Here is a 26501-nt window from a genome sequence, read left to right as displayed (position 1 = left end):
GAGAGAGGTACAGAATCTGAAACAGGCTTCAGGCTCTGAGCTAGCTGTCAGCACAGAGCCTGATGTAGGGCTCGAACCTGTGAATGGTGAGATGATGACCTGAGCCGAAGTCAGACAATTTTGTAGATTCTTTCAAAGAATTGGCTTGTGGTTTCATTCATCTGTTCTGTGGGGTCATTTTATATCATTGATTTCTGCTCTAATCTTTATTATTTCCCCTATTCTACTGTTTTTGGGCTTTGTGGGCTGCTGTTTTATCAGATCTTTTAGGTATAAGGGTAGGTTGTATATTTGAGACCTTTCTTTCTTCTTTAGGAAGGCCTGGATTGCTGTATACTTCCCTCCTGACCACCTTTACTGCATCCCAAAGATTATGGGCTGTTGTGTTCTCATTTTCATTGGCTTCCATGTACTTTTTATTTTCCTCTTTAATTTCTTGGTTAACCCATTCATTCTTTAGTAGGATTTTCTTTAATCTCCCAAGTATTCATGGTCTTTCCTAAGTTTTTCTTGTGGTTGATTTCAAGATTCATAGTGTTGTGGTTTGAAAACATGCAGGGTATAATCTTGATCTTTATGTGCTTGGTGAAGGGTGGTTTGTGTCCCATTATATGATCTGTTGTGGACAATGTTCCATGTCACTCGAGAAGAATGTGTATGCTGCTGCTTTAGGATGAAATGTTCTGAATATGTGTGTTAAGCCCATTATCAATGAGTTTCTTTATGTTTGTGAGTAATTGATTTATATATTTGGGTTCTTTCATGTTGGGGAGTATCAATATTTACAATTGTTAGATCTTCTTGGTAGTTATATCCTTTAATTATGATAGAATGCCCTTCTTCATCTCTTGTTACAGTCTTTATTTTAAAATCTAGTTTGTCTGATATAATTATGGCCACTCCAGCCTTCTTTTGATGACTATTAGCGTGATAGATGGTTCTCCCTTCTCTTACTTTTAATGTGCAGGTGTCTTTAGGTCTATAATGGGTCTCTTGTAAGCTGCATGTAGATGAGTTTTATCTCAGATGAGGTGTTTTAAAGCTCCACACTTTAGAGCCCCCTGTGGCTTGGACTCATGCTGACCCTTTAGGGGAGGGTCTCACTTAGCAATTGCCAGGTGCCACCTTGACCCAGAAAAAGTTTGTGTGATCATGCAGATCAATTTCATAGGTGTGCAAAAATGGTTTGGTGCTGATCTAGCTGTGTTTCAGGGACAAGACAAACTAAGGGTCTCCATGCTGCTCCACTATCTTAATTTGCCCCCTCCTCCCCCAACCGATCAAGTTTTCTTAAATCAAGGTTTTTACTATGTTAAGCCAAAATACATTTTGAAATCCTTAGGGTTTTATAATTACACTCAACGTACTAATGCTTAACGAGAAAAAAAATGGGAACAAAAAATATTAAATTCTTGCATTTTGGCCAAATCCAAATGGTTATAGCAAATTTAACTTTGGAATTTCCTGACTTTTGTGTTGTTGAAATTGTAGGTTTTACCCAATGTTAAAGGAGCCTTTCAATTTAATTTCATTGTATTTAAATGTTTAAGGTAATTGTGGAAGGCAGGAAGGATAGGAAGAAAGAAAGCTTCTGAAGGACATAGTTTTAACAGTTCACTACTCAGTTGTTAAAAGTGTTCCCCTCTAGAAGCTCAGCATCCCTCAGTTTAAGTCTTCATCATTTCAGAACTTGTAAATGATTTTATCTTACTTGTTTAAAAAGGGTAACATAATGTTTCCACCCTGTATAAATGGGAAAAAGAGAGAATTGAAAGGAAAGGAAAACCACTTCTGGTAAATAGTTACACTTTCCAAGAAATATCATTTGGGGATGCAGACCAACAATGTAAGCTCCTATTGTTTCACTGTATTATCAGTGACTTTTATGCCTTTTGAAATAGAAATATCTTTCCAACTTTTGTCTTAATCTTAAAAAGCACAGTAATGGAACTGCCTTTTACCGCCGTTACTTCATGCCTGAGCTACTCCTAATTAGTGTTTAGAAAGATGCAGTATTGATTTTGGGCCAAAAGGAAACCATTCATTACATGGCTACAGAGTGGCCTTTATAAAGAATGCCATTATTCTGCCTAAAGAGACCAAAAAACCTTTTTTAAAGTTTATTTATTTATTTTGAGAGAGAGACACAGTGGACATGCATGGAGGAGGGCCAGAGAGAGAGGGAGAGAGAGAATCCCAAGCAAGCTCCGCTCTGGCAGTGTAGAGCCCAGCATGGGACTCAATCCCATGAGATCATGACCCGAGCTGAAATCAAGAGTTGGACATTTAACCACCTGAGCCACCCGGATGCCCCCAGCCAAAAACAAACAAACAAAACCCACTTAATTAGAAAGTCCCTTTAGTGCCCATTAATGTAAACAGCAAGACTATTTTAAATGTACTTCTGTAGATCAATAACAAGAAGAAAGAGGTACCAAAAAGGAATAGATAATAGCACTATAGCAAAATGCTGAGGTACCACAAACATATTGATAGTAAATGATAGACCACATCACTGTACAGTGAATATATAGTGGGTTGTGGTGTTTTCCATCATCCTAAAAATATACATTTTCATTTCTACCTTCATTTTGAACTACTGCCCTCTCTTTTCTTTTTTCTTCTTTTCAGAATTGGGAATTATCTACAGTTAGCCTCTACTTCCTATATTCTGATTTACTCTAGAACCCTCTGCAGTCTGTGCAGTCACATGAAACTCATTTCATCAAGACCACCAGGGGGACTTTTCTCATTCCTGAGCTTGCCTGGTATTCCTGCAGGAAAAAAATCATCTACATTCGGTTGCCCACCCCCAACCCCTGCTTTTGGTGAGCCTGTGTCTGGCTCCTGCCTTTCCTCCTTTAGTGTGCAGCCTCCCCCGAGGCCTGTACCCTGCGCCCAGTGATCTCAGCCACAGCATGCACAGACATCACGTCTGTAGTGCCCCTATACCCAGCCTGTGTATGTGAACCTCACCAGCGCTTCCCACAACTTTGTTGCAGTCCTAAAGGTGGGCCCACTCTTGACTCCTCCATTTCCTGACACCACTTTTTTATCAGTAAGATATTTGGGTAGATTATACTTCCTAAATATATCTCGACTTTGTCCACTTTTCTGCGCCTTCCTCTCCATTATCTCTTTTACTGAGCCACCTTTCTTTGGGATTTCCCTACCTCCTCCTTGTCCCACCCTGGTCCTTTGTCCACATTGTGTTCACAGTGACCTTTCCAAAGTACATGGTTGGCCATGTCCCTCCTCTGTTGGAGTCCCCCGACTTCTTGATAAAATCCCTGCATGACCATCCTCAGCTTTCCTCTCTAGCTTCATTTTTTTCTTTGCACTCTATGATTCTGGGCCATTAACATCACTTACTCCCTCAAATAAATCATGCTGCCTCTTGCCTCACCTTTTGTGTATGTTCTTCCTTCTCCCTGGAAAACAGTATTCCACTTCATCTCATAGCCTGGTGGGGACCTTTTCTCTGACGTGTTTCAGTGGGACTGTGAATGTCCCATGGAAGTCTTTCCTGACTCATTTCTCTTCTGTGTTTCCCTTCCCCCTGCACTGCTCGTTGCACTGCTCACACTATTGGTCACACCGCATCGACATCGGGTATAATTCTGATCTCTTGGCCACCAGCACCAGCTTCTGGGGAAGGAGTCCAGCACACCTTGGGTTTCAGCTCTGCTCACAGCTTTGCTATTCTGTTTGTGGTCCAAGGACACATTTATTTCATGTTTTGGAACCAGCTGGTCTCTTTTATTTTCTTGTATGTCATCTGTCGCTGCTCTGTGTTTGGAGCAGAGGGGGATACCAGAGCATCTTGACTGGAAGTCACAATCTGTGATGTTTAGTAAGCTGTCCAGGTGATATGTGTGTGTGTGTGTGTGTGTGTGTGTGTGTGTGTGCACGTTAAAGTTTTGTAGCTTCTGTGCTCCGTTTTACCTAGAAGACTGAAGCTATTTGACACATTCAACCTCAGATTCTCTTACTACAACCTCATTTTCCATTTTCCCTGCCTTTGATGAAGTATCTTTCTGTCTTTCCAGAGCAGAATGTTCCAGCTCTGTACTTTACTCCATCACCTTTCTCACCCTCCTGACTCCTGCTGTTCATTGACTCAGTTTCTAGCTTGTGTCTCTTCTCTTTCCTAATTCTTTCTCTGACTTGCAATCAAGACCATCTACACAAAACCTCTGTCTGCTGTCTCTCATTTTTTAATTTTTTAAAATGTTTTTATTTCTGTGTGTGAGAGAGAGAGAGAGAGAGAGAGCGAGAGCGAGCGAGCAGGGGAGTGTCAGAGAGAGAGGGAGACACAGAATCTAAAGCAGGCTCCAGGCTCTGAGCTGTCAGCACAGAGCCCGACGCGGGGCTTGAGTCCACGAACCATGAGATCATGACCTGAGCCGAAGTCGGACGCACAACTGACTGAGTCACAAGGCGCCCCATGTCTGCTGTCTCTTAAGGCTCCTATCACTATATTCTTTTCTGCTTTCTTCACTGTGAAGTTTCCTAAAAGCATAGTTTGTAGCAGCAATCTTCCACCCCACCAATTATTTCTTACCCCTTTGTAAAATTGCCTTTGTTCTCATGAATCCCTCATAGTATTTATTATTCTTGGTTACCTTGTTTCTTCTTAAATACTATTCTTTGGTAGCTTAGTTTCCTAATGTTGCTACAACATATCACCAAAACTCAGTGACTTTTAAAACACAACATTATTATTTTACCCTTTCGGAGATCACATGTCCAAAATGGGACTCACCAGGCTGAAGTCAAGGTGTTGGCAAGGATTGCCTATTTCCTTCTGGAGTGTCTAAGGGAGAATTCATTTTCTTTACTTTTCTTGCTTTTAGAAACTCTCTTCATTACTGGCTTGTGGACCCCTTCCATCTTCAAAGCTATCAGTGCAACATCTTCAAATCTCTCGCCGAATCTGATACTTCAGCCTCATCTTCCACTTACAAGGACTCTTGATTATATTGGACCCAGTGTCAACTCGTCTCAAGATGAGTTGATTAGTGAGCTTGATTCTTCCTTGTCATAAGAACTGACATATTCACAGATACCCCAGATTAGGACTCTGACATTGGTGAGCCATTATCTTGCCTGTCACATTTGACCTCTTTAAAATTTAAATCATTTAAATTTTATTCTTTTTTTTTTATCGCTTTTCAGTAATCCTGGTGACCTTTCTTTACTATTCTGTCTTCACTTGCTTCTCTTCTTTCAAATTAGTATAACCTCTCTATTACTGATTTTATTCCCATTGATGGTTTCAGCTGTCCTTATCCATAGCTGCCAATCCCTTTATAAAGATCGATCCTGGATTTTCAACTACTTTCTAGATATTATTAGCTCAACATGTTAGTGATGAAACCATCAACTTCCCCCAAAATATCTTTCCTTGATGTTGTTCATTTTGTTAATATCAGTTCAGTAGTGAAATCTTACTGTCCTTTCTCTTATTCTTGCTTTAACTTTCAGGACATATCTTTCATTTATTGTTTCCTTTCTTTGTCTCTCCTCATTAACTGCAGCCTGGACCATGTTGTTATCTCTACTGTCCTTGCCCTGTTCTTGCCTTAGCCCTGTAGTTCTTTATCAACATTGGCAGATAGTTTTACTGAAAGTAAAATTTTTTTATTAAGTTTTTAAATTTTAATTCCAGTATAGTTAACTTAGAGTTTTATATTATATTAGGTGTTCAATATAGTGATTCAACACTTCTGTACATTGCTTAGTTCTCATCTTGGTAAGTGTACTCGTTAAACCCCATCAAAAGTAAAATTCTAGGGTCCTTGGGTAGTTCCATCAGTTGGGGATCCAAATCTTGATTTTGGCTCAGGTCATGATCCCAGTCTCATGGGATTAAGTCCCACATTCGTCTCTATGCTGAGGGTGGAGTCTGTTTGAGATTCTCTCTCTCTCTGTCTCTCTCCCTCTCTCCCTCTCTCCCCTACGCCTGCTCATGTGTGCTTTCTTTCTCTCTCTCTAAAAAAAAAAGAAGAGTCTTACTCTCCTTCCTGGCTTAGTGATTTAGGTGCTCCTCATTACTACAAAATAAGGACAGATCCCTGAAAATGGCATTCTAACTTTCCAGCTGTGTCTTCTACTCCTTTATAAAATACTCTCAGCTCATGGGCATTCCTCATCCATACCTTTAAGTCACCTCTGTACTTTGGCTCATAATGTTTCCTGTGCCTGAAAGAAGCTCCACCATCTTCTGTCTGTGTTGGAGCTCTGCTCCGTGCTCTAGGATTCTTTATTACTACTGTGTCTTCCCAAGGGCTTTTCCTTGTCCTCATAACTGAATTGAGAATGTATATTGTCAGTCTCCTCTGGTGGAATCCATCAAATTGGGCCCTTTTACATTTGCTTGATAGATTATAGTACTCTGCTTTGATTATACTATTTAATAGATTATAAATGCATAGAAGTCCAGGCCCCTGGTATTTCACATCCCCTTTCCCTACCCCCATTCCATTTTTAGAATCCCTAATACAGGTATGAACAAGAGAGGACTGCTTTCCCTTCTCCACCCAGCTTCCACTGGTAGGTGGAAGCTCTACTCCAGGTTGTAATATTAGTGGTTATCCAAGGACAGCAACTCTCCCTTGCTCTTAGAGCAGAGATGCCACTCAGGGAGGGCTACATGGAGAATACAGGGCTGCCAGTCTCCTTCCTTCAGTACCTGCCAATAGAGCAGGGACATCCCTTCCGGGTGAAGTGAGTCCTTACTCCAGTATCCCTGTAGTGCCCAGGGAAAAGGCAGTCTATGAGGACTAAGAGGTCCTTAGCTCTGCCTGAAGGGCAATGTTATTTGGAACATAGAATGGAGAACTCCATACCTAAGGGCACAGTCATACACAGTAGAAATTTTGATAAGAAACAATTAGGATCTCCATGATTCAAGCAAAACAGTGGAACAGCCAGAAATTTAATAGAATTAGGGGGAAAAAATCCAGAAGAGCCCTTCTAGGATGCCAGTCAACTTTGAGGTTTGAGAAGGTTGCAGTATGTGCTTGGGCTGCACCCACTCAGGACCAGAGTGGGATATGTGACACACTATGTGCTTGGGCTGCACCCACTCAGGACCAGAGTGGGGTTTGTGACATACTTGAAAACATTTCTCAAGCAACACGGAGACCCATCAACACAGGGCAGAGGCCTCACTGGCCTGAAAGGCTTCAGCACAACCTCTTACCAAACACTGAATAATTGAAGTTACTCTGACCAAGGAGTGACTCCTAGGAAGCCAGGCTTAAAAATCATAGCACAGACGTCCTTGCCCAGGTGAAATTACATACATGCCCAAAGTTGTGCCCTCTCAAGTGAGATCCATGAGATCACCTCCATGCTACTGGTCACTGGCTATATATGAGACCAAAAAGAAAAGACCCATAAAGTCTTTGATTTGAACTATGATGGCATCCTCTATGTCACATGCACATCCAGCAGTAAGAGGTAAAAAATTTAGCTAAGGAGCCGTAAGTACAACATTTGACCAATTGGTTCTCTGTACAGTCTATAGAAGGCATAAATTTTATTTTTAAAATAAAAAATATAGATAGGTTAAAGATTAGTGTATGAAAAAAGATACATCATGCCAACCACAAACAGCTAGAATGGTTAAACTATTATCAGAGAAAGTAGATTTTAAATTAAAAATATTACTAGCAGTTAAGAGCAACATTTTCTAGTGATAAAAGGATTAATGCATTAGTGTTATAATGGTTATAAAAATATATATGCTTCTAGTAACAGAATACCAAATATATGAAGCAGAACTTAAAGAATTGAAGGGAGAAATAGACAGTTTTCAATGATAGTGGAGAATTCAATGCTCTGCTTTCCATTACAGATACAGCAACAAGGCAGAAGATCAAGCAACTAGAACAATTAATAACACGATAAACTAATTAGATCTCACACACGTTTGAAGAACACTCCATACAACAGCAAAATATATATTCTTCCCAAAAGTACACAGAATATTAGGCCATATGCTAGGCCATAAAAGAAGACCCCATAAATTTAAAAAGCTTGAAGTTATGCAAAGGATATTCCCCAAACACAATAGAATTATATGAAGTGTATAACAGAAAGAAATTTAGAAAATCACAAGTATGTAAAAAACAGAATACTAAATAAGCAATTGTGCAAAGAAGAGACACCGGAAACTTGAAAATAATTTGATATGAATGAGAACAAAGACAAAATACGCAAAACTTGTGAGATGTGTTTAAAGCATCCTCATTTTCCTTGGAGGGAAGCTTTTAACCTAAATACCTACAGTAAAAAACAAGGATCTCAAGCCAATAACCTTTTCTTCCATTTTGGAAATAAAAGGACAAACTAAAATGAGAACAAGTAGAAGGAAGTCAATAACAAAGACTAGACTGGAAATAAGTAAAAATCAAGCTTAGAAAACAATACAGAATGTCAACAGAACAAACAATTGGTTCTTTGAAAGATCAACAAAATTGACAGTCCTTTAGCTAAACTACTTAAGACAAGAAAATGTTGACTTGTTGAAGATGAAGACTCAAATAAATCATCATAAATGAAAGAAAAGACATTACTACTGACTTATAAAAATTATTACAAACTAATATGACGGCCAACTGTATGCCAATAAATTAGATCACTTAGACAAAAAGGACAGATTCCTATGAAGAAACAAACTACCAAAACTGTCTCCAGAACAAATAATAATCTGAATAAATTATAACAATACATTATAGTAACATTGTAAAGCATTTATAAAGAGATCCAATTAGTACTTTAAAAATTTCCCACAAGAAAGAAAATCCCAATCACAGATAACTCTAGTGGTAAATTATACTAGATCTTCAAAGAAGAATTTATACCAATCATTCCTAAACTCTTTCCCAAAATACAGAAGGTATAAGTGTCTCCCTGTTCATTCTCTGAGGACAATTTCACCCTGATACTAAAAACAAAGAAAACACAAGAAAACTAGAGACGAATATCCTTTATGAGTATCCCTTATGAAAATGGATGAAAATATTCTCAAGAAAATATTAGTAAATGAGATTCAGCCACATATAAAAAGGATTATAGGGACTCCTGGGTGGCTTAGTTGGTTAAGCATCCAACTTCGGCTCAGGTCATGATCTCATGGTTTGTGGGTTTGAGTTCTGCGTCAGGCTCTGTGCTGATAGCGCAGAGCCTGGAGCCTGCTCCAGATTCTGTGTCTCCCTCTCTCTCTGCCTCTTCCCCACATGTACTTTGTCTTTCTAAAAAATAAACATTAAAAAATTTAAAAAAAAGAATTATACATCATTATACATTATAATCATATATTCTCATTGTATACACATATTTATTTATTCCAGGAATGCAAGGTAGTGGTTCAACATCTGAAAAATCAAATAATGTAATACACTATCTTATAATCGAATAAAAGACAAAAACCGTACAGTCATTTCAGTAGATGCAAAAAGTGCATTTAAAAAAATCTGACACCCTTTCATGATAAAAATGATCAGCAAATTAGGAATAGAAAGAAACACCTTAACCTGATAAAGGGCATGTATGAAAAACTATAGCTAACATTATACTTCCTGGGGAAAGAATGAATGCTTCTGGCTAACAGAACAGTTAGGCAAGAAAAAGAAATAGAGTATCCAGTCTGTAAAAGAGGAAGTGAAACCGTCTCTGGGTAGATGACCAGCCTTTAGGGGAGAAGATGTCAGCTTAGGTGAATAAGAAGGCACCCACTGAAGGAGAGAAGTTGTCCTAGAGGATCCTGTCAAGGAGTTCAGCCAGATAGATGCTATGTGGTATCAATATATGAAAACCAAGAGCATCTGCATACACTAGCAGTGAACATTCTTGAAGTGAAACTAAGCAAAGGATTCCATTTATAATAGTATTGAAGAGAATAAAATGCTTAAAGAAAGCAAATTACTTTTACCTTTAAGACTGCAAAATCCTTTTGAAAAACATTAAAGAAGGTCTGAATAAGTGGAAAGACATCCCATGTTTATAAATTAGAATACTTAATATTGTTAAGATGATAATACATCCCAAACTGTTCTGCAAAGATGCAACACACAATCTCAATGTGCTCTCTCTCTTTTTTTTTTAAAAGAAATTGACCATCTTATCATCTTAAGCTTCATATTGGAAATTCATATGCAAGTCATGTTTCAGAAATGGGACACACATAAGGAGCTTTTACAACTCAATTATAAATAGGCAAATAATTAAAAACTGGACAAAACAGTGAAATAGATAATGTCTCCAAAGAAGATATATAAAAAGCCAATAAGCACAGGAAAATGTGCTCAACGTCTTTAGTCATTAGGGACATGCAAACCAAAACTACAGTGTGATCCCACTTCATATTATTACAGTAAAAACTAATCATGAGTATTGGCGAGGATGCGGAAAAACGGGAACCTTCATACATTGTTAATGGGAATTCAAAGCACTCGGTGCTTTGGAAGACAGTTTGGCAGCTCCTAAGTAAATTAAACGTAGAGTTATCTTATGATACAGCAATTTGTCTTCTAGGTGTATACCCAAGTGGAATAAGCACATAATGTCCACATAAAACTAGTACTCACATGTTGAGAGCAGCTTTATCCACAACAGCCAAAAAAAAAAAAAAAAATGGAAACAACTTGAGTATCCATCAACTGAGGAATGAGTGAATAAAATGTGATATATCCATACCCTGGAATATTATTCAGCAATTAGAAGGAATGAACTACCAATATATGCCACAACATTGATAAACTTTGAAAACATGATGCTAAGTGAAAGATGCCAGTCATGAAAAACCATATATTTTATAATTCCATTTTTATGAAATGTCCAGAACATGGCAATAATTCCCATTATCTTATTGCAGCCATATTGGAATTGACAGAGTCTCTGGGGCAATGTTCTTAGAATTCAGTGATATCTGAGATCACACTTAGCACTACTTACTAAATTATTCATTATATTCTGCTTAGAGTAAGATTTACAGTAAATGTTGTAAATGTTGGTTGACAAATATGAGGTTCTGTGGTTTGGCAGTCAAATCTGTTAGATGGTTTTGCTTAGATCTAATTTTCTTTTTAAAAAATTCTGTATGCAACTTCTTCAAATTACCAAGCCGTTTCCAGCCCTTCAATGCCACACCCAACAAACCCTCTCCATTTGACAGTGTTGTTGCTCATGTCCCTCACACTCTCTCTCTTCTCTCCTTCATTTTTCCTTTCCAGTCTCCTCTTTTGGCTTTTCTTCCTTTGACTTCCTTTTAGATGGTGGGAATTCTCAGAAGTTCCCTCCTTAAAGTCAACTCTTTTTATTCATGTATCTTCTTTGGACATCTCATTTATTGCTATAATTCAAATACAGTCCATTGAGTTGGTGATAAATCACAAGTGTACATTTTTACCCCTTATATCTGAGTTTCAATCCTGTTGTTGTGTAGTTGGAATTGCTGCCCATGTTTTTTAAATCTCAAGTTCAAAAAGGCCAAAATCCAGCTTAACCTCAAAATGTCCCTCCGTGTCCCCATTCTCTGTTAATAGCACTATCATTGTCTCCTTTGCTAATCAAGATAGAAATTTAAAATCCTGGTGCAAAAATCCTGTTGATTTCTCCTTTCTCGTGCTACATGCTCTCATCTCATATCCTTTCCTACATGCTCTCATCACTGATCACTGGACTATTCGTAGTCTACATTAAACATAAGAATTACCTTTCTAAAATACTTAATTTGTTTATGTATTGTTCTTGTTTCATTTAAACTCCTTCAGAGACACCATAAATCACCTCGGAATAAAAGTCAGAGTCCTTAGAAGGACTCTCCAGGACTCATCGTATGGCTAACTAGCTAAACTTAATTTCAATCAACGTCCCACCCATTCTGGTATACTTTCCATGCTCCTGCTGTGCTGTATTTTTTTCAGACATACTCACCGATGCTGGTTTGTGTTTTTGTCATTCTTCATTAGTCTAAAACTGACTGCATTCTACCTGCCACAGTAATTGGTTCAGGACTCTAGCCCTTTTCCAGTCAGCATATTCTCCTGGCTGAATGAATAGAGATCAAAGCATTTGGACAAAAAGGGAAGATTTGCTGCGTGCTCCTGGGAAAAGGTTTTCTCTCTCGTAAGAGAAAGCCCTGGGAAGAGACCCCCTCTCTTCCATCTAAATGTCCCTGTCAAAGGTCTAGCCTACAACTGTTCCAGCCATTTTGCTCCCATCAAGGAAGGCAGCCTAAGAATGAAGTCAAAGCAGCGGAGTGCATAGTTGAACACATCTCAGAGAAACTGAGCAAGAGACATTGGCTTAAACCAATCCTGATGTCCATGCCTATGGACTTCCAAGTATGGAAGCTATTAAATTTTTCATTTATGTCCACTTAGACTGGTGTTTCTGACATCTACATACGAAAGCCTCCAAACTGATAAATAAACTTTAAAAAAAATTCAAGGGAATGTGGGTGGAGGCACATTAGATATGCAGAGGATGAATGAAACCAACTTCTTTGATAAGACTTTGCCTTTTCCTCTGAATACATTCATTCACCTGTAGACACACTTCTGTATATCTCACCAGGCAAGGTATACTTTATATTTGCACACATCCTTCTTACCATCCCCATTAATGCTAAATTTAAATATTAATTGATGGATAAATATTGGGCATGAGTGCCTTGAAATGCAGAATATTTTGATCAATTAAAAATAAAGCACTGAATTTTTTTTTAATATTTTTATTTATTTCTAGGAAAGAGAGAAACAGCGTGAGCAGGGGAGGGTCAGAGAGAGAGGGAGTCACAGACTGAAACAGGCTCCAGGCTCTGAGCTGGCAGTCAGCACAGAGCCCGACGCGGGGCTCGAACCCACTAACCGCGAGATCATGACCTAAGCGAAAGTTGGATGCTTAACCGACTAAGCCACCCAGGCGCCCCAAAGCACTGAATTTTTAAAATTTAGGTTAGGGAAACTACCAAAAAATAAATTCCTATTTTTCATATAGGATTCTTAAATACTTGAGTGGGAGCCTTTTACGTACAATTGCTTGGAAGCTAACTTTTTAAAGTTTTCTAGTTAATTCTAAGAATTTTGAAACATGGAGATTTTGTACAATAAAATATTTAACACAAAACCACAAATTTAATAGCACTCCTTATGTTCCTCTCTGTTCCAGATTTTTTAAGGAAAAAAATTTCAAACATCTGTCAGTTTTCTCCTCTTTGTTGTCAGGGAGGGTATGTGGACATAGAGCACAAAGAAGTTCTTTATTGTGAAAGGAAATGCCTGGAAATAAGAGTTAATGCTTAAATGAAGGACTTAAGGTTTCTAATTTTTAAGAATTTAGATCAATCCTGGGCTTCCTAAGTGCCTTGACTGTTGGTATGACTTTAAAGGATCAGAAGGCAACTTGTGCTGTTTCACCTCTACTCTGTGCTGTTCTCTTTTACAGTCTTCCTTATCCTGGAGTGATTGATGAATGTATTTGGTGATTAAACTGTAAATTTCTAGTTTCCTTTCAGTTCTGAATCCATGCTCAATTTTATTAAGATGCATTGCACTCAGAGAGCAGTATAAGATGCAGTAGGTCCTAATTTTGCACACATGGTTTCATTTTGTTGGATTAAATCTAATAGTAACTGTACCACATTATGTATTTGCTTCTCATGAAGGCAATTCGTGTTAGAATTCTCTCTCTTAGGGAATTGGTCAATTTTGATTTGTACCACTGTGCCTACAGTGGCTAACTGCTAAGCCTCAAATGAAGATATTATTTCAGAGAATGTCTGAATCTGATAAGTTTTTTTATGAGAACATTCCAAGAAGACACACAGGCTTATAGTTATTTCATGACGCAGCTTGCAGGCAAGAGTAACTTGTCAGAATAAATGGGGAAGAAAGAATGATTAGATTAATAGAGGAATTCAAGAAAGGCATTGCCAACCATTTTTTAAAATTGTGGGGTTTAAAATTTCTTTCCTTGTATTTACAAGAATATATTTTCCTGTGTTTTGATGCATTAAAAGATATTTATGCAACTAAAACAAACCCAAAGAATCTAAAAGCTCAGTTTTTCTGTTCAGTAATCATCGTTTATGACTTTTCCCTGTATTCATTTCCCTGTCTTTGTGCTTTAAAGAAGATGGCCAACTCCTTGGGTTTCCCTTACAATTGCTCATTTCCTTTTAAATGTATTAGCAATTAGCTCCCAGTGTACCTAATTGTAGTTTTGTTTGACTTTTGACCTCTCTCTGCTTACTGAACTAGAAAATACATTAATGCTTATATAAATGGCCAGGTTTTCTGCTTTAGCGAAGGCTTAAAAGAAAACAGATCTTTCATTAACGTGCAAGGGAATAGCCTAGTCTCAGCATTGAGTAAGCTGAATGGGTAAGTGCAGGGAGGTACAATAGGAAAACTGGACACCTCCCAAAGCCTCCCAAGTTTGCCCTCTGCCATGCTTCTGTATTATTTTAGATTTCAAGTTAATTCCCAGAATGTCAGATATACCCATATTCAAATGGAAGTACAGAAACATATCCTGAAGCCAAATAGAAAAAAAAAATTGCTACCCTCTGTTGGCTCAAATAGTGTGAAAATTAGCTATAAATTTTTAAATGTATTTAGTTATTCCACATTTTAAAATGTAATCCCTGTATGTGTTTTTTAAAAGCTGTAGAAGGATAACTCTCTAATTGATATAGAATGGAAACTAAAACACTGACATCTTCTTTTCAATTTAAGTTGCATTTCGGGGGAGAAAAGGATATAGAGTTTTGCTTTAGTTGGCGTTGTTTTACTGCCATGGGAGTTTGCTTTCATCTCTGTTCCCATAGATGTGTGTGAGAAATTCTTCAGGGTCTGAAACTAGAGTATATTCAGGGTTATATGATCTGACCTAATCAACCATGAGTACTCTGATACTCTTTAAAAAAAAATCCCTTGTAAAAGCTATTTAATGGAGGCCTTTCTCAATCATCTTCTCCTCCTTTTCCTTGATTAGACATCGATGAGTGCAGTGTCATTCCTGGGATATGTGTGACTGGAGAATGTTCCAACACCGTGGGAAGCTACTTTTGCATTTGTCCACGTGGATATGTAACCTCAACAGATGGTTCTCGGTGCATCGGTAAGCCTTGGATTTTTGAAGGCACAATACACAGAGCTCCTTTATAGCAACAGAATAGCCCAAACATGTATGAAGATGGCAACGATTATAAAATCATTGGGAAAATGGCTGAAAAGGTTGTTTAAAATAAATGGTACCACTATTGAGGAATTGATAATAGACCAGGTGCTCTTTGCAAAGACTTCAGTTTCAGAAGCCATCTGGGTTTGTTTTATGTTGTCAGAGTCATTTTGGAAATGAAGAAAGACTTCCTCAAGACATTGCCCTTGCCTAGCACTAGAGACAAAAAGGCTTGAAGAAAGATTTGTTTTTCAACCTGCCTGTTCGCCAGAATGTAGTCATTAAAGTTTCTTTTATTGCTATGCATTATGAATGTAGTCAATGTCTTATTTACTTAGAGCTTGATTATTCTAGTGAAAACAGTTACGGCAGAAAAGAAGTTGACACCTTTAATTTTATATTTTAAGTATATTCAAAGTAGAGCCAAATACATTTGTTGTTTTCCTTTGATTAGAATGATGAAACCCTGCTTCTCAGTCATGGTTTAGGTCATCCTTTATTGAGCAAAGCTTATACTTGGGGCCATCATGCAACAGTGAACATGAAGGATGGAGATTCCCTCCTTCAGAATAATATGCTGTCATCCTAAATAATAGAAGTGATGGTTCTCATAGAAGAAACAGAGGTAGCAGTAGTAAAAATAATAGTTACCATTTATGGGGCACCTGCATGGTTCAGTCATTTGGGAGTCTGACTTCACCTTAGGTCATGAACTCATGGTTTGTGTGTTTGAGCCCCGCTTCGGGCTCTGTGTTGACAACTCGGAGCCTGGAGCCTGCTTTGGATTCTGTGTCTCCCTCTCTGTCTGTTCCTCCCTTGCTCATACTCTGCCTCTCTCTCTCTCTCTCTCTCAAAAATAAAGATTAAAAAATTTTTTAAAAATAATAATAGTTACCATTTATGAAACATATGCCAAATGTCATGCACTGGACAGCTACATTATCTCATTATCTCACAGCTGTGGGGCCTTGAACAAGATACTGACCTGTCTGGATTTCACTTTTTTCTAGTAAATGTGCAGTAAAATATTCTTTATTATTATTTTTTCTTTTTTTTAACTTAGATTCAAGTTTGTTAACATATAGTACAATATTGGTTTCAGGAGGAGAATTTAGTGATTCATCACTTAACGTGTATCACCCAGTTCTCAACCCAACAAGTGCCCTGCTTAATGCCCATCACCCATTTAGCTCACGCCGCCCACATCCCCTTCATCAACCCCGTTTATTCTCTATATTTAAGAGTATCTTATGGTTTGCCTCCCTCTCTATTATTTTATTTTTCCTTCCCTTCCCCTATGTTGATAAAATAGATTTATTGTTATTACAAGGAGAAGAAGAAGAATATATATGCCCGCACTGGATCCGAATGTTACATAATCCTTCTGATAACTCTGTCTGATAGGTGTAATTATTCAGATCTGCAGACAATGACATTTGAAGTTCAGAGAGATTAAGTGACTTACACAGTGGTACAGAGCCAATAGATGGAATGAGTGTTCTCATCCACATTGCTCTGACACCTGCATCTGTGTTTTTGCCCCACTACACTGCCTCCTTACCTACTTTAAGGTAGTGGATACCCTTGTCTAGATGTCAGGGTCTCTAGCCTGAGTGGTTTCTTCAGCACCATGTTGACAGTCTGCTTTAAGAGGTAGGATATCTGCTTCCTGCCTTCCTCTCCCCTCTTAGAGTGACGCGGTTTGAATGATAGTTGTTTGTTCTTTATGAATGCATCAAAATTCTTATCTTAACCTTAGGTCAAACATTTTATGTGGAATATTAAGTCTAGAACACGGAAAAAATTTAATCAGTTTTAGGGTCAGTATGCCCATTCATTCACTGCATGTAAGTCCAGTTCATGTAACATAATTTCGAAGTCAGCTTCTAAGAGAGTTGAAAACTAGTAACAACTACCTCTACTTGGCTTGATTTTCGAGAACTGTGTAGGAAAAAAGTGTGTGTAAACACACATCCACACGTTCACCAGCTTGAAACAGACATAGACCCAATGCTGTAGGAGAAATAGACATTTGGAAGCCATCGTTGAACATAATTGATTGGATGCCATTGACCCTGGTTTCAGGAAACTTATGTTCTAGAATATGGCGAGATGAAAAAGAAAGACTGGAGACATAAATGACTTTATTATTGTGAGGTTCTGGAAATCCAAGTAAGGTATTTATTTGTATTTTATTTGGTAGGCACTGTAGAGTAATTGAAGGCATTCAAGAATGGATTGGAATGGAGGTTTTTTAAGGAATGTGAAGAGAAATAAATTAGTTAGAAAGAATAATTTGACACAACAAATGTTAGTCTTTTATATCATATTTCTAAATTATTTCTTCATATTTGATTTTTTAAAATTTCTAAATATTTAGTCAAACAAAATTTGTGTTCACTTTTTTTTTTGCATTGAAAAGGAGGCATATTCTTCATTACATTCAGACAATCAAGATCAAGATTCACAGTGATTTATGGAGATTATTTTTCTTTGGTGTCAGATATTTGATTTACCATGAAATTACAATAAACTCTCTTCATCTCTTGCATGTCCCTGTAAAGTTTTAAGTCTTTACCTGAACATTCAGAGCCCTTCAGAACCTGGTCCCAGCCTTTATTCAAGATCCATTGCTAATAGCTTGCTGCCTCACACTCACATTTCTGTCACTACTGTATGTGACCAAACTGCCATGCCTTTGCCCATGATAGCCTCTCTTCTGAAGCATCTTGATGTACCCTCACTGTACTTGTTAAAACCTGACTCATTCTCTGAATGCCTGGTTAGATGTGACATTTTCTTCTTGGGCAAAATTAATCATCCTATCCCATAATATTCCTTCATTTCTGGCTTTCTCACATTGCACAGATACTTGCGCTTTATATGTTGGACAGGCTATAAGCTCCATTGGTTCTGTGTTATGCTGCTCCCTGAGAGCCTCACATGGTCACTGGTATAGACGTGTGGGCTCAATAAATCTTTTATGAGTGGATAGGCAAGCCAACAAAACGGTGAAGTAGATGATGTTGGATGTAGGAATTTTGTTTTTGTTAATAACTGCTTTACATCGTCAGACGTCCTGCTGATGTGGTGTGCTGTAGTCCAGGATGTCCCCAAGACCAGAGTCTGCTTAAGATTGCAAGAGCTGAGGCACTTTGAGTCTTGTGCTAAAGTGTGAGCATCGCCGTTCATTTCAGTGTTGACATCCTGACCCAGGAACAAGGAGATCCCCTAGGATGGGAGAATGACACTCCCAAATTATAAAGCCATTGTTAAGTGGCCATCTTAAAACATTTTTGAATAACTGTGTTACATTTGGAATAAGTATGTGTTTTCCACATATGAGAAAAAACAAATCTAACCTGTTACTGTGTAAGAGATCTTTTACTTTAAATTTAAAAAAATTTGAGTCTGTATTTTCTTAGATTGAATTTGTTTATGATTTAATTATGTATGGCATGGATATTTCCATGTTGTTGATTTTATAACCACATACATACTAACAAAAATGAGTTGGATGGACTCAAAAATTTTTCTTGAATATGAAAATGTATGTTATCTCCATGAAGGCATAAAGCTGCCCTAATTTCTTAATCTAGTTAACAAAAATATTCTGAGTCTATACCACATTATAAAGCATCAATAAAATGCCTTTTTCTTTTATGGGTAGAAAAACAGTTTCATATGACACAAGAATTTAGCTGGGCATCTTAATTTTAAACTAGGATAGTTTTCCCATTTTACTTTATATTAAATATGAAAGTCAAATGCCTAATTTAATTTTATTTAGTATGCTTTATCTTTTTTTTTTAATACCAAGACAGAGCTTTCTTTTCAACACAGAGTACCAACAACATATGTCAGTTCTAAAAAGAGTAGAAATGTGCCTAATAATCATTTTCTTAGAAGCATTTTTAATATAGCACAATTTAGTGACCTTTATGCCATTTTGGAATACTCTGGCATTATTAATACCTAATTTCCACATTGTAATAAAGGCAAAGAGAGTGATTGGCAGAAAGCAGTGCATAATTAATGAATTGATAAGAGCAGTGAGTAAATTCTGAATGCAAGACGATGTGCCTGCTGCTGTTACGAACAGAGCCAGCAGGGACCTTGAGCAGTGGTACGAAAGCACCAGTCAGCAGTGAAGCCAGTGAAATTCAGAAAATGAGAGTTAGCATTCAGAAATTTTAGAGCCACAACATCCTCGGACATTTTGTTGAGCCTTGTAAAAGTCTCAGTGCACAGTATTGCCTTGGAGTAGTCTTAAGAAAATAAAACCTGAAAACATAGTGTGAAAAAAATAATAAGAGGACGTTTGATGCCATAGGTTATTAATTGCTAAATCACTTTGAAGGCCCTGGATGTAGAAGTCAAAAATTCTTGCAGAAATGGGCACTGGCATAGACTTTGGCACACAGGTAGACACTTCACAAAGGGAACAGAGGTTTGCCAAGCAAAGAAGAAAGGTGTGAGCAAGATTAGAGACAACTGTCTGAGAGGCTACGGAGAGGGTGCAAACAGTTTATCTGAGAAAGAGAGCTGAAGGGGGGAAATAGTTGGAAACAAAACGAGGAAGATGGTTGAGATAAAGAATCTGTTGCTAAGGTTCTTAACTTCTATGCTGAGGAGTGTCAGATTGATCCAGAGAGCAGTGAGAGCACATTAAGATTTTTGAACAGGATGGAGACCAGAGATGAAAATCAGTGAGGGGGAAAAACATTTTGCAAGAAATGAGGAAGATAGAGTGATGACTAGGAGATGCTGTTTCTGTGTGGTTATGAGTGTTGATCACAGGTGCACATGCATGTTTGCAAAACACTTGAGGGATAACCGAAACGCCTAAAGATGTTTAACCAAAGGGAAAAGGGCATACAGGAATGCAACAGTATACTGAGTATTGTTTTACTTCTAACTTCAGAATCACATAGAAGACAAGTGGTGGAATAGGATACTGGTTTTAGTTAAGAAGGAATGTCCTAGCAAGGAAGGGTTAGATAATTAAGGGAGAAACACTTCACTATTTTAAAGGAAAAAATAAACCTAGGAGCCACAGTGCCTCTGTTTCTTTCATTGCTCCTTGTTCTAGTTAGCCTTGTGTAATGGAAACATGAAAGCATACACGGAAGTATTTTAGGAATAGCAAGAATCTGCAGAATTAATCAAGGGGAATGCAAGTTGGCTCCAGACCATCAAAGAAGCAGGTGCAGTCGTCCAGTATCAGGGGATGAAGTCTGAGACAATGGCTTCTATTTATCGACCACCGAGGATCACTAGTATTCTGACCTGAGCTAACCTTATTGGTGTTTTACGGCTAAATCCTTCATTTTTAATGAGCAAAATTCATTCAACAGGAGATATATTTATTTCAAGGTACAATCCCTGAGTTTTACAGACTTTTCATCACGTTGTGTAATTAACCATTAGTTCTCTTAAATCAAGCTTAGAGTAAATGTCAAGCCATGAGAAAACTCTGATAAGAGTACCATTATTTTGTTTCAAGACAGATTCATATTTTAATCAGAGGAGATGAATTGCTTCCTCTTCCATAGCGTGGCTTTAAATGAGACTTCATGTAAACCTTGTTCAGGAATGTGGTCAGGGTGATAGGAGATTATTAGAAAAGTAGACCTGTTTTCATTAGTTCTGGAATATCAGTCCTGCAGTTAAACATATACCAAGTGTTAGAATTATTTACCCGTGATAAATATGCCTCATCTGCCTTTGTCCTTGATAATGCCCTATTTCAAGGGACGATGCACCTAGACAACTCTCAGTCCTATCAGGTACCCCTTTTCTATTCTAGGTATTTTTCCATGTGACGCATTTCAACACAGTGCTTTCCAAAACCATGCAATTTCTGATACTCAAAGGAATGAGCCCCTGGTTTGCTTTGTAATGTATTTTTAGGGAGACCTTAGTGACGAGACATCAAACTGATCTGTATCTTATCCTAGTATGTCTTTTACTTTGGTGTTATTAGAAGAAACTAATAATAGAATTCATGAAAAAAGTTATGATTTATTTTCTAATCCTCTCTTCCCTTCCACCCTCTCACAAATGACATGGTTTCCTCCAATACAGTCTTACGGCTGAGTAGAGATTTCCAGACTGTAGAGCAGTGGTTATTTATATCTACTGAATTTGAAGAAGCCTCTTTGACATAAAAAATACTTTTTAGATCCACTCAGGATAAGTCAGTATCTTTGAGAAATTGCATTATGAAAAAGCAGCTAGGTATTTAGTAATCATTTTAAATGAATTTGTGTTTTATTAGTTACAGTGCAGTCTCCATATATGAGAATCACAGTTAGTGCCTGCATATAGTGAGGCATTTTATACTTTTTTTTTTCAGTGTTCACTGTAAATACAGATTTGTAGACCTCTCACGGTATCATTGCAGATTCCCAAAATCTGGAACTGGTATAGATTCCTAAAGGATTCCTAAAGAGCATCTCCTTAGTTTTACACATATTACCTTACTTGGAGTGTGATACTGTATTTGACCCATGAGTTGTTGATCGTGAATGGGGTTTCCCTGGTGTGCAAGTTTTCCACATGGGCTTGAAAAAGATGAGTTTTCTCCACTTGTTGAATAGATCTGCCCATTAGATGAAACTTGTTACCTGTACTATTCACATTTTTTCTTTGCTGAATTTTGTCTGCTTTATCTGTCCATTACCAAAAGAGGAATGTAAATATCCCACTGCGATAGTAGAATTCTCAGTTTCTCCATGTGGTTAAGTTTTTGTTTATATATTTTGATGTTATGTTACAAAATGAAGAATATTAAAAGTATTATGTTTTGCTGGTGAATTGAACCTTTTTTGTTCAGTATATATTGACTCTCTAAAATTGTTTTCTTCTTTATTTCTTACTACTTTATTTTTGTCTGTCTTATCTCATCATTGTGCATCATATTTCGTGAGTGGGGGTTGGAGGGTTTAAATATATGCCTGCTGTATATTTTTCCTCTCAATCTTTCTTTTTCCTTAGGTTGTAAATATATCTCCTCTAAACAGCCTAAGTCTAAGAAAAAATTATTAATTTTTTCAGAATCTGGAAATCTTTGTCTTTTAAATTGAGATTTAAATCCATTTGTATTTATATATAATGAATCCATTGTGTTTATTATAGTACAAACCAGTTTGTTTGTACTTCTGTTACCTTCTTTGTGCTTATTTATCTTGCTTTTCTATTTTTCCCTCCTTATTGCTCTCTTTTTTATTTATCAGTTTCTCTCCTTCCCCCACACTCCATTCTTTTAACTTTATTGTTTATAAATTATATACTTGCATTTCTGTGGTTTTAGTAGTTATCCTAGTATTTTAAGGTGCATATGTAACATAAAGTCTAAAATTAATCTGATTCATACTCACACTAAACAAAAAAGGAATATTAGAATGGTTACTGCACTTTGATCTCCCCCTGTCAACTTTTAAAAATTCTAGTCAGTTGCCACTGTTTCCTTGCGACAAATTAATCATAATTATTATTGTGTAATTAATATTGTGTAATATTTTAGAGCTTATTTATATTTACCCACATATGTAACTATTTTTCCTCATTATTCCCACATATATTTCAAACCTTCTCTTTGGAATCATCTTCCTTTCGCCTGAAATACCTATTCTAGAATTTCCTTTAGCAAGAATATTTTGGTAGAAAATTATTTCTTTTTCTCAGTTCCTGCAAATCACCTTAATTTTCTCCCTGGAAAGATGGTTTCTTGGAATACAGAATTTTAGGTTGACAGCTATTTTATCATACTGTACAGAAGATACAGTATTCCATTGTGTTTTAGCATCCATTGGTGCTAGTAAGAAGCCAGTGATTGCTTTAAATATTCCTTGTAGGGTAATCAGTCTCTCTAGCCATTTTAACCTCCTATTTTTTCTTTGTTGGTTTGCAGTTTCACAGTGAAGTGGCAAGCTGTGAGTTTCTTTTTATTTTTCCCATTCATTGAACTTCATATATCTGAGACTGTCTTGTAACATTGTTAGAAAGTTCTAAGGTAGTATCTGTTCAATATTGCCTCTCCCCCAGTATGTTCTAATACTCTTACTAGATGCATTTTACCTTCTCATACCTCACCTCCATATTTCTTCGCTGTGTATTTTAAACATTTTCCACATCTTTGTCTCTTTGAACTACATTGAAGAGAAATTATTGACATACATATTCGAACTCACTAATTCCCTTTTCAGCTATGTGCAGGATACTATTCAATATATCCACTAAGCATTTTATTTCAGTTATGATAGTTTTCATTGATAGAGGTTTCATTTAAGTTTTTTAAGTCTGTTCTTTAATGGTTCATGGACTCTTTTTATCTGTTCACATGTTTAGACTTTAATTTCCTTAGGCATATGAAGTATAATTTAGTTGTAATTAATACTTAATGAATTATCATTAAAAATAATTACAAATTGTCCTGACCATTCTCATATCTGATATCTGATGTTTATTCAGCTGCTTTTGTTTATGCCTTGTTTCTATTTGTATTATTGATTTACTCATTTATTTAGCTGTTTATTTTTTGTTGTTGTGGTTAGCCACTCCTATCTCTTGGGACTTTGTCTATGAGAATTCTTTGAGATCTGCTTAATATTAAGCCCTCATGTGGGGCGCCTGGGCGGCTCAGTCGGTTAAGCGTCCGACTTCAGCTGAAGTCATGATCTCACACTCCATGAGTTCGAGCCTCTGTGCTGACAGCTTGGAGCCTGGAGCCTGCTTCAGACTCTGTGTCTCCCTCTCTCTCTCTGCCCCTCCCCTCTTCACACTCTGTCTGTCTGTCTCTCTATCTGTCTCAAAAACAAACAGTTAAAAAATATTAAGTCCTCATTTTCTGTATTTTACCTTTGTCAGTTGCATGGTATCCCTACCTGAGGACCTCTGTGTAGTATATTCTTCCTTTGAAGTTTTTCAGACCACAGCCTAGTATGAATTGAGACATCAGAACTGTCTCTGTGAGGAAGAGTTAAAGATTCTTAGGAGAGTGTTGTTGTTGTTGTTGTTGTTGTTCTTGTTGTTGTTTTACCTCCACTCAGCGCCAAGGTAGGAGGCAGATAAGTCTCTGAGCTGCCCTCCTGTACATTATCACCTTGTCCTAAGGATATGGTTCCTTGGGGCCCTTCGTTTATGAGGAAGTTTCCTATTACATTTTGTGCTGGAAGGGAGAAGCTGCACTTTTTATCTTTTATGCTCTGGACCCTGTGAAACTATCAGGGCTGAAATTCAGCGTCTCCAGAGCTTTGTACAAGCTGTAAAGCTGAAACTTAGCTCTGTGCTTACCTCTCAAGATTCCCGTTTGCACTTCATCGTGAGACTCTGTTTTTCACTTTCTTTCATGCCAGCTGGGTAATGTATTTTCAAAATATTTTTTTTTCATATTTTAAGCAGGATCTTTCAATTTTATTTAATTCTGCCACAAACCCTGTTCCAAGAGGGAGAAGAGTTAAATATACTGGCAAAATCAAATAGTAAGATTTTGATGGAAGAACTTTTTTCAGTTCAAGGCCATGGTTTTGCTTTTTTGTCATTTTGTTTTGTTTCCTGAGTTTTGTCTTTCATTTTGTCTCACACTTTATGGTACAAGCTCTTCCTTGCAGAATCCTTGAAGAGAGAAATACATTCAGCCTACTTTATAGTACCGAGTGTGTTTTCTTAGATTACTGCTAAGAGTTTAAGTCTTTCTTATCTATCTTACCCTATTCTTGAGGAATGTGGCAATCAAGTAAATCTAGGAATATGATACCTGGGGTTCCTGGAATAAATATTCCAAAAATTAATTTCCTGGATCATTTTTGGAAGTAGACACCTACCTGTGAACTTACTCCCAGTGACAGTCTGTCCAAGCCCAGCTTGGACAGTTTATGAAATGTCTGCCATGCTCTCCAGTTTGCTGCATGCTTCAAATTTAGTACTTTGCTTTTGGCCATACTAGGCTGCTTTTGGGAAATGGAAGGAGTCATTCTCATTCTTAAAGGCAATACCTTAAAGCCGAGTCGCTTATTTAACAGTAGATTAGAAGCATCCTGAGGTATACTACAGACCATTCGAGAAAATAATATGTTTATTTTAAAGTCTGTATCTAGTACATGGACCTTGAGGGTGTTATGCTGAGCGAAATAAGTCAGGCAGAGAAGGACAAATATCATATGTTTGCACGTATAGGAGGATTAGGAGGAACTTGACGGAGGAATAAGGGGGAGAAGAAGGGGGGGAATGGTGGGGGAAAGGGAGAGAGGCAAACCATGAGAGACTCTTGAATGCTGACAAAAACTGAGGACTGATGGATGTGGGGGCGAGGGGGAGATGGGCATGAAGGAGGGCACTTTGGGGATGAGCACTGAGTGTTATGTAGAAACTAATTTGACAATAAACTATTTGTAAAAAAAAAAAAATAATAAAATAAAATAAAAATGTTAAAGAAAAAAAAAAACAAAATATATAAGTAAATAAACTTAAAAAAACATTGTGCACATTAAATACGTATTTTATTTGTTAATCATACCTCAATAAAGCTATAAAAATTAGAAAAATAGAATATAAATAAAAAAAATAAAAAAATAAAGTCTGTATCTAGTACAAAAAAAATTGGGCTTTACCTATTAATGGAATTTTTTTTGTAATTGCTAGATTCATCTGCATTATCGACATGCAGCTCCTGATTGTTGTGGTACATTTTCTTCTTGCTGTCATAGACAAAGCTTCTTAGAACCTTCTTGATAAATCTGAATAGTCTCTAAAGAACCAGACCCACAATTTTATCTCCATTGGTTACCATGAAGGTAATTTTAGTTGAAGACCACAGGGTGTGTAGGTGATATTAATATTTTATCCCTATGCAACTTTGTATTTTATGTTCTCTTACAATGATGTCTTCTAGGCTTTATCTTCCATTTTGATCCATTTTCTACTCTGCTGTCAGAGTGACCTTACATTATAGTCACATTTGATTATGTTAGCGCTCTACCCCAAACATTGTGGGATGACACACAAACTCCTTGCCATCTCAGTCCTGCCAGGCCCCATGGTTACAGCCTAGGGTCCTCCCCTGACTTGACTTGTCATCATCATTTGACATAATTCAATGCCCCTAATTCTCAAAAATGTCTTGTCCCGCCTCATGGCTTACAACCCGGTGTGTACACAGGTCATTCACAGGTATATACCTGCAGCCTCACTGTTCTCAGGGTCCGAGTCTCCTGTATTCAACATCCCACCTGGAACACGTTTTAAAGAGAAGCTTTGGACTATGGCCCCGAATCCTGTTTCTCCCCTTATCTTCCTGTCTCTGC

General features: G+C 37.3%; 1 protein-coding gene across 1 annotated transcript in view; it reads left to right on the top strand.

The window, feature by feature from the left end:
- Positions 1–26501, top strand: part of FBN2 (fibrillin 2) — a 258206-nt gene that overhangs the window by 111580 nt on the left and 120125 nt on the right. The window contains exon 8 of the mRNA XM_039236691.1: positions 15010–15135. Within this exon, the coding sequence (XP_039092622.1) occupies positions 15010–15135 (126 nt within the window). The remainder of the gene's footprint in view (positions 1–15009; positions 15136–26501) is intronic.

Source organism: Hyaena hyaena, unplaced genomic scaffold (genome assembly GCF_003009895.1).
Source record: "Hyaena hyaena isolate Hyena2069 unplaced genomic scaffold, ASM300989v1 scaffold_115, whole genome shotgun sequence".
Lineage (NCBI taxonomy): Eukaryota > Metazoa > Chordata > Mammalia > Carnivora > Hyaenidae > Hyaena > Hyaena hyaena.
This window is presented reverse-complemented; position numbering and strand designations above follow the sequence as displayed.